We start from the raw sequence: 22,083 nt of genomic DNA, 5'->3' as shown, positions 1-22,083 counted from the left end.
GTTACGCATCACGGTCCCAGACTAAGTGGGATCAGAGGAACCCATTCACTTCTGGAGCTGTGTCAGAGTTCTTTTGAGGTACCCCGTGGCAAGCTCTGAGCTCCTGGTCACCGAGGGTAATGCCAACTGACCATTCAGACTACCCCCACAGGATTGTCAATGTTTTGAACTTTAGCTGGGTCTGCATCAATCAGTGTTTACTTATGTTCTCAAATTCTAATGCTTTTGTAAGCCACTCTGCCACTGTTATGTTTAATAGGACCAGAGTATTTGAGCTGAAAGAGACTTCAGTATTATACTCTAGTCTCCAGGAGGAAACTGAAATCAAGAGAAGGAATCCCAGAGCTAGTTATGTCTTCAAATTCCCCGGAATGGATTTTCCTACCATGTTATAGAGTCTTTCTTACCATGCATTGGTCTGTTCTCTCAGAAGATGCACAGCATTGTGGTGATGGTGATGGTGGAGCAGTGTTGAGTTCCTGTTTATTTGCTTGTCTATTTTGTTATCTTTGCTGCATACATCTTTATATTGTTCATTTACATTTACTCATTTGTTCATCTTTTTCTTTAAAACTATGTGAGAGTCTTCCCTAGGAATAGACATGAATAAAACACCTTCTCTTCCCTTAAAGCATTTATTGTCTAGCAAAGAGAAAGACAAATAAACAAATAACTATTTTAGATTAGATGCCAATTCTGAACTAACTTCGCATTCCATTTCAGTGAAGCTAAATCTGTGGGCTTAAGACCAGGAGAGTTGTAAAATTTTATGCCTGGATGACTTTGAGTAGCTGATAGACTTGACATGTGGATATTTTCAGACCAGATGAATGAACAGTATTAGAGTACTCACACCCAATTCTGGTGTGTGCGTGTGTTTAACTTCTCGTTATCTTAAGGTATTTAATGTGGAAATATCAAAAGAATGCACCTATGCAACAAGACCAGAAATGTGAGGACAGTGTTACTGCATGCCCGAGCTTGGTTCCAGTAAGCCCTGGGGTTAGGCAGCGTTTACATTATTTATAGGTGATTTCCAGGTGCTCTATAAATCTGGAGCTGTTGGGAACTTTCTAGGATTATTATGGTTTGGATATGAAATACATACTTTCGTGCCAAGACTCAGAGCCAGGGAGCTGTCTCCTTTTATTTTTGGTTCTGGGTCTTTCTGGGAAACCAATACATTTAAAATGCACTAATATCTTTGGAGTGAACTAGAAAGGTGTATATGAATTATTTGTATTTCTCATCTATCCTTCAACACAAGACTACTCCATCCTTAGTTTTTCAAAAGCTAGTCAAGGGGTTTGCCTAATCAGGCATTACAACTAACTTACCAAGGAGATATCTTCCCATGTGATCTAATGTTTCAGTCACTGGATTATGTTTTGGTGGCATAATTTGAAAGATCTAACATAGAAGAGTAAAGAACTCAACTTTTTCATAGGGACTAGAGGTGAACGATTCTGCTTTCCTTCAATAGTGACTTGTCATCCTTCATACTTTTCCTAGTGAAAAACCAGAAAAATTAGGAAGAACCATCCTAGCCCTTTTAATACTCAAGCTTGTGTGTTTGCTTGTATTTAGTTCTGATTCAGGGGAGTGGTTTGTAAGTTTAAAACATTTTCTGGGTCCCTGCTTCTTTATAAGTACCTCACACCATGCTATGGAACCAAAATAGTTTCTAAATTTAAGAAAGAAAGCCAAATATCTCTTCTGTAACCAATGAGCAAAATCACAACTTCTTCAAGAATATTCTGGTTTTTATTATATTTTCTTGAAATGGTAAGAAATAGTCATGCTGGAGGCAAATGACTAGCCCCCACTCCACAAATCTAGGTAATTGTACAGACCAGTCTTGTCATCTTTGGAAAGAACTTCTCAGCTACCTAGGAGGGCCCTGTCCTTGAGATATACTCTCCTACAAACACACCTTGCAGAATCCTCCATCGTTCCATCATCATGTGACTTAGGGTGATGATGTACTCAAGGACCATGATTTATTTCAGGTCATTGAAAGAAAATTGTGGGCTGTATATGGCATGCCAATTTCATTCTCTCTCTTCTCTGCTTTCCTCTCCCCTGTTCTCCTCGTCTCTCTCTAATTATCTACCTATCTATCAGTCAATCATCTATTACTTGTCATCTCTAATGACCATTTTCCTTTCCTTTTCTCTGGCAAAGAACAGAACATACTGAGAATTTTCAAGCACTTCCCCATCCTCTGAGTCACATGTGTGCATTAGAAAGATAGGTGACTTGTAAATTGAAAAAGCAAGCTTTAGGTCTTCCCAATGAGAGATGGAAAGATAGGTAAGGTGGTATCATATGCTGTGTTCCCCCATTGCTAGAAGATTGCAGTTGTCTGTGCAATCACTATAATATTCTATGACTTTTAGAGACACTACAGACTCCTGGTCAATCCTAGGTAAGTAAGAATATATACCTTAGTGCTAGAAGAAGCTTAGGAAAAAGTATTTCAACTTTTATTTTTATGCTATGTGAAATGTTAGCCCTCTATGCCCACAAAGAATTTGTCAGAGAAGAGCTTGCCCACCACCTCCGATAGTCACACTTCTCTTTCTCCCTTATTTTTTTCCTCTTTCGCTTCTTCGTTCTCCATTCTTTCTTTTTCTTCTCCTATCTTCTATTGCTTTTCTGCTTCTTCCTTGCACATGTTTTAGATAGTTATCAGAATATGACACTGTTAAGTAACCTGAGAGTCCGTGAGTAAGTGGCCCCCTTGTCCCCCTCCTCCTGCCTTGCTTCACTGAAGACATTGTCAGAGTAGAAATCACATGTACTTTCCGATATTCTTGGAAAACCCCACAAAGTCCAAGTCAAGGATATTCAAAACAACCTACCTGGGGCATTTCCATGATATATCAGACATCTATGGTGCCCACCCTAAAAGCAGTTCAGAAATCCTTACCTATCTCTTAGTAGCCTTCAATTTAACCAAGCTAGATCCAGAAAGTTCTATGCTGAGGCTAAGTTTTAAGGCTCAAGCAACTAGTAACACAGTAATAACTTCTATAATCAAATCTCTTTTCTAAGCACTCAGAAGCCTAAATTTACCTTGGCAGGAACTCTGGAAAGATTTGTGGAGGTACAGAGGAAAGAGGTCAAGAAGGGCACCCCTAGTTGTGGGAGGAACTGGTTATTTACTGTAACTGTAAAAGATCATGCTATATGGACTGAATTGTTTCTGAAACAGGCTGACTGGCATAACCATGTGTGTCAGAGCTACACAGTATGGATCTCTAGTCTTTGACAAAGAAAGGCAAGCTCCAATGTTAAACATTAACCTAGGCATTCTACTTCTGCTTAAAAAAAAGTCAAGTTCCAATTTCTTTATAGTTTCTTCATCTGTTAGATGGGGATAATAATAGTACCTACTTAATGAGATTGTGGCAAGGAGGGAAAAAAATGCTACACAGCATCATGCATGGTCTATAGTTTTGTCAATTGTAACTTAAATATTTGTTTAAAAAACAGGGTTATAGGAATTATAATTTAAATAACTCCCCCCAATACTCCAGAGTATCAGCCTTCACTACTTCTTTTCTAGTCTCCATAGAAAGTCTGTCTTCGCACATTCATGAGCATTAACATGTGTCTGAACTTGTTTCTCTTTTCCCACACTGTACGCCACTCTAAACAAAGGAAGTGTGTATGTGTGTGTGTGTGTGGGGGGGAGTTATCTCAGTAGGCGAGGCAGAGTTTTTCAATCAAATTTGGGATGAGGAGAGAGATTAAATCTGGACAAGTTCCCTCATGTGACTGCCAGGAATTTAGGATGTAGGTCACTTGTTTAAGGTCACTTGTTTATCTTTGGTATGCCAAATACCTGCTTAGCTGTGTGTTCAGGAGAATATCTTGTCTGTGAAGTTGGTTTGATTTAAGAATTTATGGATGTGTATTCATGTTTTTCCTTTGGGAGAAAAGCTGGGGAGAGAATAAATGTTCTGGACTTGGAGTTGGGACTAATGTTATCTCTTTTAAAAACAAAATTAGATAAATAAATTAAAAAATCAGATATAGTCTTTTATTCAAATGTTGTTCACTGATTTTATTTTTCTTTTTAGCCTTAGTAAAAGTTAGCCTGAACTTTGCTGTCATGGTGATTTCACTTCCTGCTCCTCTTCCTCTTAAACCATCTTAGCTGGACTCCTTGTTGTTTACTTTGTCAGTTGTATTGTGAGTTATGAGTTGCCTACATCTTTTCTTTTGAGGTTGGCAAGTAGTTTTTTTTCTAGGAAATATTCTCATGTTCCACTGTCAACATAAGCTTTCTCCACCTATGAAGTGGATTTGACTTAGAGATTATAGTCTGATTTAACAGAAATGTGTTCCAAAAGAATTTTAGCATAGACTCTAGCAGTAATTGGTCACAAGTTTCTAGAAGGTGTAAAATCATTTAGCACCTGTATTTTGATGTTAGCCTTGTAAAAGGAAATTACATTTTATCATCCAAATGATCCAGAAAATTGACATCTGACATGACTTGACCATTTGAGATAATATGCTCTTTGATGCTTATACATTAAACCTATATATATAATTCACTCTGTGCTGACACATAGTAATTGAATAAATGAGTGAAATTTTATAACTTGGAATAACAGCTAGCAAACTGGTTGAGAGAGGTGTGGGTTTAATGTAATGAGAGGAAGATGTGGCATGAAGGGGAACAGCATGTTTAGAAGAAGAAAGGGGTCAGTGAGGGGCTCAGGTAGAGACCAGGGGTGATGACATATGCCTCTTAAATCTCTAGCATCCATAGGGGAAGGAACATGTGTGTGTATTAGTTCTGTTTTCTTAAAGTTCCACTCTGTCAAGGGCCAATACTTTTATAACACTTGATAACAATAAACTAGTAGAAAAAGGACGATGCGCTATTAGGATTTCAGAATGTTAACTTTCTATTTCTGTAATATCTCGCTGAGCACTACTGACTGATTAGCAGCCATAGCACACTGTGAACAGTTGAGGGGAGTGGTTAGAGACAGCTCAATTCTTGTACCCTATTAAAGGATTCCAACTTCAGCCTTCAGAGTTGTTATCTTCCTGTATTCATGTTGTAGGTTAACTTGCTTGAACCTTTGTGCTGAATGGAAATTTGATACGACCTAGATTTAAAAAGCCATTTTGGTGAGTGTCCCATAAGTTGCTCTGTGCTTTCATTATTTTGCAAATAATTAACGACCTATGTGGAAATTTCGTTCGTTTGGGCTCAAGACACTTTGTATCCAGGTTTTGCCACCCTCTTCTCTGTCTTGTGTCTGTTATACTCTGTCTTGTGTCTATTTGGCTGGATTTTACAGCAGATTTCTCAGGAGACCAGAACTGCTCTGTGAGTGCTCTCGCCTCTCCTTGCCCGTCTCTCTTGCGTTGTCTTTACAGTCACCAGATTCCAAGATGCTACGAGTACAGAGGATCAGACTTGGCCTAGTAGGGTTCCGACCCGGCTTCAGGTCTCACCACAAAGCAGTGATGGCGGTGAGGAGGGAGGATGTGAACGCCTGGGAGAGAAGGGCCCCACTGGCTCCCAGGCACATCAAGAACATCACTAATATGGGATACAAGGTCTTAATCCAACCTTCTAATCGGCGGGCCATTCACGATAAGGTAAATACTCCCAATTCTTTAAATACATGGGAATAAAATGGAACTGTATATGAAAAATAAGGATCATCTGAGTGAAAGTTGAATGTTTTCTAAGTATCATTTAAATACTACATGGTGGCCCTTCCTTGGTGGCATAACCGGTTAAAGCACAGCACTATGAAGCTATCTGTGGCATGAGTTCTATCTCCTGCCAGGTAGGTGACCCACATGGCACAGCAGACCTCTCCTATCTCACCTGCTGCTCCCCTCAGCAATGTATTTCAGTAGATCTGCCTGTTCTTCTTCCCACTCTGTCTCTGGTGAATCCTCTCACTCCCCCTACATCTTTGGTCTATACCCCAGTTCTTGTATGCATAAATAAAGAAATCTTTAAAAATAAATTAGCACCACATGGCCCTATGGCTTCACCTTGGTTATAATCAGAAGTCAGTCTGATTGTACTTTTTTTACCCCATCCCTTTCTCCAGCCAAAGGGCAGAGAACTGGCTTTTAGAGATGATACTCTTCATTTAGGATCTTCTGCTGGCGCCTTGCCTCTGGGCCTGGGGTGTCAAAGGTCTCTTGCCACTGTTCTTGCCCCCAGCAAATGCTTTGTTGAGTAACTGATTCCTGAGCTTTTCTCTTGACAGCCTCTGTGGCCGGTCCAGGTCATCCTTTCTTTACTCTGCAATAATCTTGTGATGTTGAGTTGACTCTTTACCCTGTCTTAGCGATTTCCATACACCTATGTTTCTTGCCTTAAGCATTTGAAAATGGATGACAGACATCATGACTACACCACCAAAATGCTTTAGTATTACCTCCTAGAAATAAATCATTTGACCACCATATAATTTTCCTACTCTAGTTAACTCCATAATGCCATCTTACACTATCTGTGTTCAAATTCCTTCTAGTGTCAGATGTCTTTTATTTTAATTGAGGCTCAGTTAAGGTTTTCTGCCCTGGTTGTTGTTCTTTTATTATAATCAGAATAGGACCCCTTTTCCATTTTTGTTGGTTTCAATGATGACTCTTTTCACGGCTAGTTGTCTTGCAATATGCTTTGTTACTGACTAGACCTAGTCTGGTTGTGTCCTTGTGATTAGACTTATTAAACGATTTGTCAGAATATTATGTGTGCTATATGCTCTTTCCATGTAAACACAAATACCAACAGTTCTCTCTATTGTAAAAGCAACTTTCTCCCTTTGTCATTGCTGAGTTCTGTGCAGGCTGTGATGAGACCTACGGGTCCTTAACGACCATTGAACGAATGCTCTTGCATCCATTGATAAAACCTGCTTGAATCTACCTTGACATGGTGCTGGATGACTTTCTAATTTTATCTTTTTTCTGAGTTTGTTTGCTGATTTACTTCTGCAAAAAAGAGATTTCTCAGGGAAATACACTAGACTTTGGATAATGGCACATGGGTGGTTTGGTGATGGAAAGCAACTGAGAGATTACAACTGAGATGGAAAAGTGCACAAAATGATGTAAAAATAAACTATTATATTATTAAAAAAAAGATTTCTCTTAGTTTTGCTCTTTTTTTCTTTCCCTTCTTATGGGTACATGGGACTTTTTAATTCAATGCATGATAATCTATTAACCATTATTCTTTTTAATGCCTTAATTATCCCAAATGTGGGGGAGTGAGAGTCCCCTAATGAGATTCATCTATCCTTTGGACATGAATTCATTTATCCTGGAGCTGTCTTGTATTTTCCTACATCACACCTAGAATTACTTGTTTCATTAGTGAGTACTATAATTCTCTTAGCATATAGAAGTGAAGAGCTGGTATCTGATGTAAGGTATGTTTTTACTGTTACTGAAATAATGTTGCTCTTGAGCCCTGTTAGAAGACAGGGCTAAAAATATGCAGACACATACATACACATGTGTATTATTTAATCATGATTTAATACTAACATTTCCAATTAGAATTTAACATTGCATATTTTTCTTCCTTCTAAAATTTTGTATTAGTGTCTGTTTTCTATAGCAGTGGAAATTTTAATTCCTGACTGGTGCGTAATTTCTGCTTTATACTTTAATATACAATATTTAATATTGGAATCCGAAAGCTAAAATTCCAGCTGAAAATGAGCCTCTTAAATGGAGTTTAATATTTCATGGGAGGTTTTCTTTTTTACCGTTAGGACGTAAGTTAAAAAGACTACTCAAGAGTGCTGTGTTAAAAAGTTATTGAAATTAGTTTTGGGTTATATAGTCAATGTGATATCCAGTTGAATTAATTTATTTTTGTTCCTATTTAATTTTAATGTGTCTTAAATCCTTTTTGAGTTAATAGTACAAGCAATATAACATTTACATGTTTCCAATGAAAAATTTCAATAAAAACCTTATAAAAAGTTGTATCTCAGGACCTCCCTGGCAGCTCAAGGGGTTAAGTCTCAGCACTCTGAAGCTGTCTGCTGCCCCAGCTGACCCTCATGACCTCTCCTGTGTCTCCCGCTGCTCCCTCAGCAGTGTATTTCAGTCTACCTGCCTGTCCTGCTCCCCACTCTGTCTCTGGTGAATCTTCTCACCCCTTCCTCTGGCTTGTTCCACAGTTCTTGTAAGCATAAATCAATAAAGTTTTAGAAAAATAAGTTGTACTTCAGAGAATCTTGTTCTCTCAATTCCTCACACCCTGTTCGCACCATTGCCAGAGTTTCCTCATTTCATTAGTTTCTGGTCTACCATTTCTGTCTCATTTTGTAAGCACTTGCACGTGTGTATTCTCATTTCCGATCCATTCTTATACAGAAGCATATACTTTACATTCTCTTTCACACTTTACTTGGTTTACTCAGCAGCATATTCTAGAAATCACCTATCAGTTTATGGGGATCTACTTCATTCATTTCAATGAATGTGTCATAACTACTCTGTCGTCTCCATGATTTACTGTGGTTTATTTAATCAGTTTGCTATACATGGGCAAAGAAACCCGTCCATTATCCTGAGATAATGTTGCTCAGGAGACAGCAAAAAATATATAGACATATACATATGCACATGTATTATTTAATCATGACCATACTAATATTTCCAATTAACATTGCATATTACATAGAGTAGAAACTATGTTTTTTAACTTTATTTCCTATCATCTATACTTTCTTTTAAAGCAGATTGCTAAGGGGGATTGATCGTCATTGTATTCAGCTGCCAACTATGATGCTCTTTTAATTGTGTCTAATCCTGCCACATTTTCATTTAAAAATCTGAAATGACTATCTCTTTCCTCTATATACAAGCTGTGCAATCTCAGTTAAAGGTGTAAACTTCAGGATTTCCATTGATAAAATGGGGATAGTGATAAAACGTTTGTGGGAGCTTTTTAAAAATTAAATGAGATAATTTGTTCAGAGTTTAGCACAAAATACAATAATTTATTAATAAAAGACAGTTGTTTTATTTTTATTCAGTAAGCCCTTCCCATGTAATATTATCTACATCCAAACCAATTTACCTGTTATGCCCTAAATATCTTCTTAAATTCCTATTTTCATATTTGTATAAAGAAACAGGGGACTAACTTTTCACCAACATTACATTCCTAGGAATATGTCAAAGCTGGTGGTATTCTTCAAGAGGATATTTCTGAAGCTTGTCTGATTTTGGGTGTTAAAAGACCCCCAGAGGAAAAATTAATATCCAAAAAGACTTATGCATTCTTCTCCCACACAATAAAGGCTCAAGAGGCAAATATGGGCTTGTTGGATGAGATGCTAAAACAGGTAATTAATGACCAATGTTTATAAATGGTAACATACACATATTAAATTTTACTTTTAACTCTCAAGTGAATTTTAGTTTTCTTCCAGCAGTTCAGAGATATATCATGTTATTCACCTCATTAAATAAGGGGACCTATGACCCTCAGGAGTTCTGTTTCAGGGTTCCTCTGCTCTGCAAGTTTCAAGTTTATAGTGGAAGAATCAAATATATACATATCATACACACAGACACCCCTTTTGTATTCTAAAGTAGAATGATGAACTTTCTCCTCCCCCCCATAAATGATTATTAGTTTAAAAGTTCAGTTGATCAGGTACTACCAACTAAAATAATACTCTGGAAAACTACCTCTATTCGACATTCTGTGCATTAGTCATTCAGCAGGTATTTATTGTGATATGTGCTTGTCACTGTTAACATCAATAAAAGAACAAAGTAGTAAAATATCCCTGTTTTCGCAGAGCTGACATTCTGGTGGGAGGAGGCATGACAGAGAAATAGGAACATCTTCTGTGTGACTTGTTGACCTGTGGCATGGGAAAGAAAGTGCAATGGAAGGAATTAAGGAATGTTGGGCACTGGAGAAGTGACAATGCTAATTTAAAATGGGCCATCAGGGAGAGTCTCATTTCAAAGGTGGCATCTGAGCCAACGTTTGAAGGAGGTGAAGGGTCAAGTCATATCCATTTGGGAAGAGTCTTCCAAGTAGTGCAAATGGTAATGCAATGGACTAGGGTCTCTTTGAGTGTAGGGTTATTTGCATTTCAAAATGTTTCTTCTGCCGCTTTGTGGATAATATTTGGAGGTGGAGAAGTACACAATGAATAAGATTGTGTTGGTCTAGGCAATAAGCTAGTGAATAAGCTAGAGATGGTAGCTTGCAATATGGTGGTGGAAGTGGAGGTTGGGATCTATATACAAATCTTGGATATATTTTTGAGGTCTGATTTTGCAGGATCCACTGATGCAATGAATGTGGAATATGAGAGAGAAGAGTCAAGGATGATTCCCAGGTCTTATGCTGAACAACTCAAAAAAAAAAAAAAAAGTTGCCATACTTTGAGATGATGCTACTGTCAGAGAAGCAGACTGGGATGAGAGTGTCAGGCATGGAGTTTAAGGCCTATTGGGTTGAATTTCTCTGTTAGATATTTAAGGAGAGAATCTGAGTGAGTGCCTGGACTGAATCTATACACAGGAAAGCAGATTCTCTTGATAGCCATTTTGTACTTATCAGAAACCAGATGTCATCTAAATTCAATGGACTAGGGCAGGGAGTGAGAGCAGACAGAACAGTCCAAGGTCTAAGTCTTGTAGTGATATTAAGAATTAAAAACTAGACTGGAACCTGAATAGAGGGCAGAGAACAGGAACGGTCACAAAGAATAAAATCTTGGAGCAAAACATATTTTCTATAGAAGTTTAGAATATACTACCACCATTTCAAATAGGCTAGACCTAGACTGTGGTTAATTTGCAGTATTCCTGAGGAACAAATTAAACAAATAATTAATGGAAATTGTATCAGAAAAATGTCTTACTGTAAGTTAGTGAACTTCAAAAAGTACTGAAGAAATTTGTTTTTTGGTTATATGAACTTTTGTTCATAAATAAACCATCCTGCAAGATTACTTTTGGGCAACCTATTGTACCCAACCACTTAGCGTTAGATGAATCCTAAACTTTTTAAGAATCATGAACATGGCAAAAAATATACAATCTTTGAGGAAAGAACAAGATGGCTTAACATATTCCATAATTACAATGTATCTGTAGCTTTCAAACATGTGTGTATTAGATATCCCCAAGAAGAGACACATGATTTCTGAAGAAAGAGAAAGAATGTGGTTTATGAAGGTGAGGAATTGAGAAGTAGGTGGCATATGGTAATTTTAAATAGAGCTCACTTGTGGAGGGTTGCAGAGAGAAAATGAGAATGAGGAATGAGGAGAGAGGGAGGATGAGGTAGATTTGTGTATGGAGTCGAGTGGGAATGTGATGATGATGATGATGATGATATTAAGAGACCAACGTGCATTTGGGTTGCTAAGGTAGTCATGTAAAGATGGATGATGCAGGAAGCAGGAAGTAGAAAGCGGAAGATGGTCTTGGAGTAGATGAACAGGAGCTTGGATCTCGTCACAGGGACTCGCCTCAGGAGGGATATCATTTCTTGGAGACGAGAAGGATGGATGTGAGGAGTAGTGGGCTGTAGCTGTATTTGTAGATTGTGTTGTGTTAAAAGTTAAAGAAAGTTATTCATTTATATACTTTATTTACTGATACTAAGCTTGATGGGTCTGGCTGAGATTTTTTTCATCTTTCCTTTAGGAAATCCGTCTTATTGATTATGAAAAAATGGTGAATCCTAAAGGAGTCCGCGTGGTGGCCTTTGGGAAGTGGGCAGGTGTGGCAGGTGAGTGAACCAAGGCCCTTCCATCACCCACGAATTTTGCTGGGGAATAGCTGTGAGCTTCCCAAGGGGTTGGGTGTTCATTTATACTGATAATACTGACCCTCGGAGGATAGTTAAGGGTATGAATATCAGAGTGACTGATAAATAGAATAAGGGGACAAATCATCAAATTATAATAAAGTAAATATCAAAATCAACAGGCAACTGTAAACCACAGACATTCTGCAGAGACATTCTGCAGGGGTTGGGGGGAGAAGGGCGAAGTTTGAAATGGGTGGGCTATGGGTTCAGGGCATGGGTGAGCTGGGGGTGGGAAATCCATTGGGGCCATCACCCAGATGAGAAAGCACACATTGTACAAAAATGCAGAATGATGTAAGCAATATATAAGATAAAATAAGAAATGAGTTGAAGTTTGGAGGAAAACTGGAGTTGATATTTTGCCCAGTTGGTACTTTGAAACTTCTTTAGCTGAAAAACATAGTACATTACACTTCTTTATTAGGGGAGAGGACTTGACTGTCAAAATTAGGAAGGTTGTGACTGGCATTATTCTTCTGTCTTTTTACATAAAAATAGGAAGGTTGTCACTGCTGTGTCTGTCACCATTTATTTATCTTAATCTTCCTGCCTTTACCTTTTGCATTTCTTAAGAATACTATTAGTATTACTATTTAGTTTTGCAAAAATACAGATGATTTGGAATCCTAGGCTACTTTAAAAAGTTTTCTCTTTCTACCTTTCATTCAAAAGTCTCTTACTGAAATCTGCTCACTTCTAAAAGTTAGGATACATGTTGTGATCCTATCATTTTACCCTAATCCATTTGCTTCTAAAACAACAAAAAAGGCAAAGTATTGAAACTGACAGACTCTTTTTACCTAACATGCATGCATTGCTTTTTATCCTGATCTGCATCTTTTCCCACCCAGCACACAAGTCTGCTCTACCAAAGTAACGGAAAACATGAATTTCTTGATATGGGAGGAGAGGCAGGGTCACTACTCTTTCTAGGGTCTTCCACTGAGAGACCAGAGGAGGGTTTTGTTTGTCTGCAGAAGATGAAAGCATAAGAAACCAGCTGAACACTCAGCAGCAGCAACACGCCTGCGAGTGGGCCGAGGTTCTGGGAGAGGGTGTGCGGGCCTGGGGACTGCAAGCACAGGTCAGTGCGTGGGGCTTGGCCCAGGCAATTGAGTGCAGGTAACCACGAAGAGACTTTCCTTAAAAACTGCTTTTTGGGCCCTCCCTGGTAGTGCAGCGGGTTAAAGCCAGCACTAAGAATTGAAAGCCACTTCCGCATGAGTTCGATCCCCGCCTGCCCCGGAGGTGACCCACATGGCGCGGCAGACCTCTCCTGACACACCCACTGCTCCCCTCAGCAGTATATTTTATCAGTCTGCCTGTTCTGCTCCCCACTCTGTCTCTGGTGAATCCTCTCACTGCCCCCTGCAACTCTGGCCTGTACCCCAGTTCTGTATGAATAAATAAATAAATCTTAAAAAAAAAAACCTGCTTTTCAAGGGCCTCCCTGATAGCGCAAGGGGTTAGGTCCAGCACTAGGAAGCTATCCGCAGCCACTGCAGCATGAGTTCAATCCCCAGCCAGGGAGCTGACCCACATGGCGTGGCAGACTTCTCCTGACCCACCCGCTGCTCCCCTCAGCAGTGTATTTTATCAGTCTGCCTGTTCTGTTCCTCACTCTGTCTTTGGTGAATCCTCTCACCCTCACTGCACCTCTTGCCTACTTCTCAGCTCTTGTATGCATTAAAAAAAAAAAAAATCTGCTTTTCAAGATGAAATTTGCAAACTGATTAGAAATTATTCAAGGGTGTAGAGTCTGAGAGTAGAAGTATGCAAAACCCAAAGGGAAAAGGGGAGAAGGAAGTTTTGAGGACTAGAGAGTTCAGTACAATTGGCATGGAGCTGGAAAGAAGGCCAAGTGGATTTCAGAAATGTTCAGAAGCAAAATCTTTAGGACCTGGTGACTCATTGAGTGTGGGGGTAAGAGGGTTAAGGAGAAGCTGTGAAGAGGACACCCAGGTCACTAACTAGCAACAGGTTGTTTCTCCTAGTACCTATAGGAACAGAAGAGTTTGGAAGATAATAGTAAATGGGTTTACTACAGGGCAGTGTATTGGTCTGGTTGCAAGCTAAGTTGCTACAATGAAGTCTCGTAAAATATTTGCTTAAATAATATGGAAACCCAGAGGTATAGAAATCTGGGGTTTGCAGAATGAGGTCAAGGCTCTACTATTATCAACATGTGGCTTCATTTTATTTTAAAAAGACAAGGGAGTCAATTCTCCAAGAAGACTTAGCAATCTTAACTGTGTATGTGCCTAATAAGTGCATGAGCTTCAAAAATCCATAAATCATAAAATAGACAGACTTAGAAAATAAAATAGACAATCTCCCAATATGTTTGGAAATTTAAATACTCCTTTTCCTGTAATTGTCTGCGGTGGTGGGAATATTTTGTATCATTGTGTTGTGGTAACACACATGTATATATCTGTTAAAGAGTTATCAAAATTCATAAATGGATACATTGGATTGTATATAATTAACCCTTTCAAAGTCCAGCAGAGAAAAGAGAAGAGATGAGGGGGTAGAGGGGCGGCTCCTTCCTAAAATGGAAAAGCAGAGAATGGAAGTTAAAGTCTTCACTACAGGCATGTGGGGTGTTTGCTGTTTGAAGGAGATTTAATGGAGACATCTGTAAGGCGGTTGGCTAGGTCTTGAATTGAAAATCTGAATTGGGTACAGAGGTGGTATTATCTGCATGTGGTTAGTTGAAATTCAGGACTGGGTAAAATTAGCTGAGGAGAAAATGTGGAAGTTGAAGGGCATAGGGTCTAGGACAGGAGCCTGAGGAAAAGGCAGAGTGTAACAAAGGGGTGGGCTTGGGAAAATGAGCCTACGGATATTATAATGGAAATATTCAAGGCTGGGGTGCTGAGGGATAAGAATTCCAACAAAGAAAGGGTTTGAATCTGTCAAATGGATCTGAAAAATAAGTCAATATATGAGAAGTACCCAGAATTCAGCTCTTTAGGTCACTAAAATAGTTGATGGAGGTCTTAGTGTCAAGGGGGTCTTTGTTCTTTGGTTTTTGGCATGGTAGGAATGGACTCTTGCTTAAATGTTAAGATTGAACCAATAGAGAGAGAGAAAGGAACAGTTCACTAGTGAATTCCTTAGGGAGGCAGAAAGTGATGGGATCCAGAACAAAGATGGAGTGGTTAACCTTAGATAAAGTTCACTCTCCATGTTAGCAAGTCTGAAAGTGGAAGGGATCAAGACACGTCCAAGAGTGAGAGTGTTTTTGAGGGGATGAAATTTGACAATGAGCTGCTCTGGTCTGCTTCTTCAAGGCACTGAGCAGGTTGAGAATGAGCAGGGAGTAGTTTCAACTCCTTCCAACTAATGGTCTTTCTGTAACAGGGATGATTGACATTTTACATGGAATGGGGTTGAGACTCCTTGCTTTGGGGCACCACACACCTTTCATGGTAAGATATTTCTTTTGTCTAATTTTTGGGAAATACATATTGGGCTAAGAACAGGCCTCAGGTGGTAGACTGATGTGAATCACGTGTGTTTGCTTTCAGCACATTGGCATGGCTCATAACTACAGGAGCAAGAGTCAGGCTGTGCAGGCCGTCCGCGATGCTGGTTACCAGATATCTCTGGGGCTGATGCCAAAGTCAATAGGTCCCTTAACCTTTGTGTTCACAGGCACCGGTAATGTATCTCAGGTAAATCCCACCTGTCTTCTTTCCATGAAGCAGACTGAAACTCTGAACCTAATCCAAAGGATGTGGCATTTCAGAGCCCTGCTTTTTCATGATGGGTCATTCTGATTTTGCTACTTTTCTTATCTCTCTAATTTTCCTTTGCAAAGGGAAAGAAGGTCCCCAAATTCTTTTTGCTTGCTTTCATTTCATTCCAAGCTAGCAGAGACTGCAAGTGTTTTTTCTTTTGCTTTTCTTTTTAGAGGGCTGTCTCATTACTACTGCTGTCTAGGATTTCTTCAGGTGATCTCTTTGAATGAGATGGCCCTGAGTTTGGAATGATCCCAGGATCAAACTTTCCAAGATGACTTGGAGTTTTGTTAATATGATACTAGGAAGATTAATTCCAGATTGGATTGAACACTTTCTTCCTTCAAGTGCAGTTTGGAGGAGAATATATATGTGTGCAACTTATAATCATAAAATAGGTCTTAGACATTACACATAGAACATCACTGTGTGTATTGTACTGTGAGGCAGAAAACAAATTCTTTTGTTGGAAATGTAATTTCATGACTTAAAATTATTTCTGTCCTGGAACAAAAAGTAAATAGAAACATTTTATTGTGCTCTCATTTTTCAATGCTCTTGTTTCTGCTCTGCGGAACTTAAGATAATTAAAACCTCTTCTAATGAGGGCTGTTCAAACTGGAATAAATGCTTGTTTGCAAGTTGCATGCTAGAAATTCATCTGTACTTCTGAGTTGTCATCCTGGGTACAGGGCAGGACAGTGGCATTACATAATTTGGGGGAAGTGAGTTGGAATTCTTGCAGGCAACTGTGGTGACCCTTCTCGAAAACATTGAGTTTTATTTGTATGTTATTTACAGGGAGCCCAAGAAATCTTCAAAGAACTACCCTGTGAATATGTGGAGCCACATGAATTAAAAGAAGTTTCCCAAGCTGGAGGTAAGAGAGGCGGGGAGGGTGACTCTCTTTTACAGTTTTTAACAGTTTCTGTGTTATAATATTTTATCACCATAAATCGTTATCCTATGTCACCCACTTTACTAATTTCTTTCTCCTCTACAAGACCTGAGAAAAGTGTATGGGACGGTGTTAAGTCGCCATCATCATCTTGTCAGGAAAACAGATGGTGTGTATGATCCTGTAGAGTATGACAAATACCCTGAGCGCTACATAAGTCGTTTTAGTATTGATGTGAGTATCGTATCCAGCTTTTGAGTTGGCTGCCTGTGATACACTGTAGTTAGACTGCTTTTAAGGAGAGAGGTTATGAATGTGTACATTGGTCTTCAGTCGCCATGTCGACTTGGTGTGAGTCCTTTGGGGATCTTGAGTTGGCAGTAGGAATTGTTGGTTTTCTTTAAAGTTTGGAATGGCCTTTGTTTGGTGGTCCTTGTTTTGTGGGTTTCTGTGGACGTGCCCTTTGCTTTCCTGCCTCTTTTTCCACTTCAGGTCTGCAGGTGTCCTGTTGCTCTAAACCATTCCCCATGGATTACTATGTTCTTTTATTTATCCTGGACTAGTTAGTACTGTTGACAAGGTGCAATGTCATTGAGGCTGGATAGTCACATAGGTCTATTGCTTCTATGATCACATATTGAAATCATAACCTCAATTAGTTGTCATGAAATGCATGCTGTTGATTATACGAAGTTAGGGTAAAATAGTTGACTGTGTTAGCACAAACCCATCCCCACTGTGTGCAACAGTTGCTTATAATTAAAATCCTTCTTCTGGGGGAACAGGATCTCATCTTGTAAGGTGAACCGTTTGCGTTCTGTAATCACTGGTCATGCAACAGTCCTTCTCAGAACAAACTAACAAACTAAAAATAAATACAACAAAAACACATGCATTTACATGTTTTGAATAATTTAAAATGTATCTAAACAGTAGAGCATTTTTAGATGCTGGTATGCAATTTAGCTGTTAAAGCAGGTAGAACATTTTATAAAAAAGGACTGTTCCTATAACTTGAGGATAGCTGAGATGCTTAAAAAACTAAACAACAAATAGTTTGAGACTGAAATTCTTGAATTGGTAAATTTCTGTCCCTTCTCTTTCTCACAGTCAGAATTATTGGTGATTGGATGCATCATAAAACTTATAATGACATAGTTACCACGCATGCATGTATGTGGTGCATTTGTCTATGGAGCTTACAAATGTTATCTGATTTAATTTTCACAGCATTCCCATGAGGAAGGGGGTACGTATTATCCCCATCTAGCAGGTAAGGAACATAGAGCTCAGAGAAGTTGAGGTAGCATGATTTAGAGCACATTCTATTGGTGGTTGAGCAGGAAATAGAGTGCCACTTCACTTAACTTTCTATCTTTTCCTTTTTCTTGGCTATGCAATACACCACAGAACAAAAATTATGTTTTTATTTATATTCTATTATATCTATATCATGGGGGTAATTCTATGTTGACATTTGGGTGGGCATTTACTGTCTTTGCCTCAAAAGATGGCACTGACCTGGCAAACAACAAGTTTGATTAGAAGTAACATGAAGATATTTCTCATGGATTTTATTTCTTACAGTACATTTTGTGGAAATAGACTATTTCCTATTTTGTTGAGCTTGGAACTTGCTTTACAGATTGCACCCTATACGAGTTGTTTAATTAATGGTATCTATTGGGAACAAAATGTCCCTCGTCTGCTCACCCGTCAAGATCTTCAGAATCTACTGGCTCCAGGCAAGTCGTCAGGTGTTGGTGTTGAAGGCTGCCCTGCATTACCACACAAGTAAGGACTTCACTTCAGTGTTGGTACCAGTTCTTATAAGCCATGCCCAGTCTTAGAGTACCACATATAGAGATCCACATAGCACAGGACTTGAGGTGACTATTCTGGCTTATCCCTTAACTTATGTAACTGCACATGTACTCAAAAGTAACCTCTCCAGATGGTGTGATAATTGCTCTCCCATTCCCATTTCTCTCGTCTTTTATCCTGATTTTTCTTTTTCTGAAATCCATGATGATCTAATTTCTTCTATGTGTGATTTTTCTTCCTTCTACTAGAATTTAATCTCCCGTGGATAATATCCCCATTTATCTTGGCCCTAGTCCTCTCTTCATTGTCTGAATACAATATACAAGGATTGTTAAATCTTGAATTAATTAGCTAGTCAGTAAATATTTGTGAAAGTTAGATCTGCTTGGCAATCTGCTAAGCTGAAGGACAGAGGAGAGTGAAAAAATAAAAGATGGGGCCACAGCCCTCCAGTGGGAAGCTGGCACTGAATAAATGTCAAGCAAATGCAAGGAGCAGTCACCCCTACAGGAGTTTGGAAGTGGGTGAGAGCACTGGCTTCGGCAGTCTTGGAAGGAAAGAGGAGAATGAGAACTTCAAGTGACAGCTTGATGCTTGGTGGTCATGGAGCCACAGAAACACAGTTGAAGACACAGCAGGTGGGACAGTCTAGCTCTAGTAGAGGGTTTATCTAGACACAGGTTCTTGGTAATTGGGCAGAAACATTGTGATCAGCCTTCAAATGCTGAACTGAAACACATGTTCATAGTTCTAGAGATTTCTATGTAATGATGTGCAAAATTACATGGTACTAAACAAGGTGCATGAAGTGTAACTGAATCTTCAGAAGTTAAATCAGCTAGTAGGTTAAATTTCTCCTGTTGGCAATGATGCTCTGGGGAGGGATTTTCTACTTCCATTTCCTTTTTTTCCCCTGCTTACCCTCCCTCTTCATCTCTTCCTTACCGCCTCTTCCCTCTTTCCTCCTCGTCCCCCTTCTTTTTCATTGTCTTCTCCCCCTTCTCTTTTTCCTGTTATTTGTGTGTGTGTGTGATAACTAAAACTCACATGGGGAAGATGCTTTACATCCTAGAAGAATCAGTGTCCTGAAAAGCTGTCTATTGGAAAAAGAGACTAAAATATATTTATCATCTACATCGAAAAGTATTCCCATTACATTTTATATTTATTCATTTTTAATCTTGTTAGATACTTCAGAGTTCATGCTTGCATCTAAGTATTGATGTTATTCCAGACTTGTGGCCATATGTGACATTTCAGCTGACCCAGAAGGTTCTATAGAGTTTATGACTAAGTGCACCACCATAGACCACCCCTTTTGCATGTATGATGCAGATCAGCATGTTCGTAACAGGTGAGTTTTCTAAAGCTGTTAGGTGGCAAAAGATAAATAATAATACATTGTTTACTTACCTTGAACTACTAGTCTCAAATACTCAGTATTTTAGATCTTTATAAAGTCTATGTATATTTCTAAAGATATGCTCAAAGATACAAAAAATTTTGTACCTTTCATGCTTGAACATTTGCACAGGGCACATAAACTGTATTTATTTACTAAAAATTATTATATTCATGCATATAAGAACTGGGGTACAGGCTGGAGGTCTGAGGGTGACAGGATTCATCAGAGACAGAGTGGGGAGCAGAACAGGCATATGAACTGAAATACATTGCTGAGGGGAGCAGAGGGCAGGTCAGAAGTCTGCCATGTTATGTGGGTCACCCTCCTGGCCTGGGAATCGAATTCATATTCATATTGCAGCATCTGCAGATAGCTTCATAGTGCTGCACTTTAACCAGTTGTTCCACCAGGGAGGGCCTAAACCTTATTTAAATGGGAGATGGGTTGCTGAAGGGAAAAGGTCTTTCTGAAAGCCTTACTTATTTTCTTGTATGCTTGATACAACATTACAAAGAAAATGATTATGAAGCAAATGTAATGGAATAACAATCTGGAAAAGTTAAACCTTGCAAGTAACATTTTATACACATGAATAAAGCATATTGGTTCTCCTAGTATTCAAGGCTCTGGGATTCTGATGTGTTCCATTGACAATTTGCCGGCACAGCTTCCAATCGAAGCTACAGAGTACTTTGGAGACAAGCTTTACCCTTACGTTGAAGAAATGGTAAGCACACTGGTACCATCGGTAACAACTCTATGACTTTCAGTAGAATTGCAGAGCCGTCCTTTATATGTTCTGGTCTTCTATATCTAAGAAATCTGTTGTAAAATGAAATGCCAGTCCTTCTCTAAAGTACTTGCTGACACCCTTTTATGTATTCTCCTTTTTGTCTCATGGGATATAAAAACATGAAACTGCCTTCCTGATTGCAACTGTCACTCATTTGTATGTTTTATCAAGAATGGCCATGACATGTAAGATAATATTTGCATTGTTTTCCCCTCTTTAATGTGTCTTGAGACATTTTTACTGTGCGGTGATTAGTAGATTTAAAAAAATCACAAATCTAGAAAATTGTACTGGATTTCATCAAAGTGATGGTTTGTTATTTTCATCTATTTTTCACTGTGATGGTAACTGCTGAAATACTGTGTTATCTAAATTCCATTTTCTTTGCCAAAGAGAAGTTTTCTCATTTCACCCTTTATCGTAAGTGTGCATGCTCACCATGCTTTATGTCTAGCGCTGATGACTGTCTTCCTCTGGTAATGATTCCAAGGACATGAAGAGTGACTCTTGTCTTTTTCATCCACAGTTTACTAAAATGAGACAGTAGTTAGTGGGGCATAAATAAGTGAAATTTCCAGTCTGTTCTCATCTGTTCTTTCCTATGCTATTCCATTTTGACCCTTTGTCTTCTTCCTGTAATAGGTCAGTGAAAACATATAACCTGTACCATATCAGTGAAAACATATAACCAGGCTTAGAAAATGCAGAAGGCAGGTATTATCGTGGTTGAATACAATGTTACATTGCACCTACTGTGTGCCAGGAAATGTTGAAATTCCCTTAAGTGTCTTAATTTTTTTTTTTTTAAAGTGAAGCCAAAGGAATACTTCTCTATTGTGGGATTTATTTTTTATAAAGTCTTATTTATTTATGCATATAGAACTGGGGTATGGACCAGAGGTGCAGGGGTGGTAGAGACAGAGTGGGGAGCAGAACAGGCAGATCAATGAAGTACACTGCTGAGGGGAGCTGCAGGCAGGTCAGGAGAGGTCTGCTGTGCCATGTGGATCACCCCTGGGACGGGATCAAACTCACACTGAAGTGGCTGCAGCTTGCTTGCAATGTTGTACTCGAGCTGGTTGAACCACCAGGGAGGGCTAAGTATCTTAATTTTTAAATGCTCATGAGAACCCTATTAGTATCATTATTAAACCCATTTTACAGACTGGGAAACTGAGTCAGAGAAAAAGGCAGGGCTGATACAGTGTGTCTGGGACCGGTGCTGAGAGACTAAATTAACAGAACAGCATCTCCACATGCCTGGCCTTACTGGAGATCCCAGCTTGCTTTCTGACAAGCAGGCCACTCACTTATTTCCCTTCTGAGCCTCAGATGTTTCATCTGTAAAATAAGGTAGTTTCAAAATGTCTTATCGGTCCTTTCAAGTTGCAACATACTATAATTATAACTATCTAAATGATGGAAATCCATGTGTGTATTAAAAAAAGTAATCATAGATTTACCTCGATGTTTACCTTTTTTTGTGTTCTTCATTCATTTCCCCTTGGCATATCTCCCTGGATACCAAAACACTTTCTTTAGCCTTGTCGGTGA

The 22,083-nt window shown here is 39.0% G+C and overlaps 1 protein-coding gene across 1 annotated transcript in view; it reads left to right on the top strand.

Moving 5' to 3' along the window:
* Positions 1–5,410: 5,410 nt before the first annotated feature.
* Positions 5,411–22,083, top strand: part of AASS (aminoadipate-semialdehyde synthase) — a 41,940-nt gene continuing 25,267 nt past the window's right edge. Inside the window, exons 1-10 of the mRNA XM_004676981.2 lie at positions 5,411–5,631; positions 9,189–9,365; positions 11,698–11,782; positions 15,230–15,297; positions 15,397–15,543; positions 16,411–16,489; positions 16,614–16,741; positions 18,153–18,301; positions 19,566–19,685; positions 20,352–20,463. Of these exons, the coding sequence (XP_004677038.1) occupies positions 5,422–5,631; positions 9,189–9,365; positions 11,698–11,782; positions 15,230–15,297; positions 15,397–15,543; positions 16,411–16,489; positions 16,614–16,741; positions 18,153–18,301; positions 19,566–19,685; positions 20,352–20,463 (1,275 nt within the window). The 5' untranslated portion in view covers positions 5,411–5,421. The remainder of the gene's footprint in view (positions 5,632–9,188; positions 9,366–11,697; positions 11,783–15,229; positions 15,298–15,396; positions 15,544–16,410; positions 16,490–16,613; positions 16,742–18,152; positions 18,302–19,565; positions 19,686–20,351; positions 20,464–22,083) is intronic.

Source organism: Condylura cristata, unplaced genomic scaffold (genome assembly GCF_000260355.1).
Source record: "Condylura cristata isolate star-nosed mole 26May11 unplaced genomic scaffold, ConCri1.0 scaffold00005, whole genome shotgun sequence".
Lineage (NCBI taxonomy): Eukaryota > Metazoa > Chordata > Mammalia > Eulipotyphla > Talpidae > Condylura > Condylura cristata.
The sequence above is the reverse complement of the archived record's forward strand: the minus strand, read 5'-3'. Positions and strand labels throughout refer to the sequence as shown.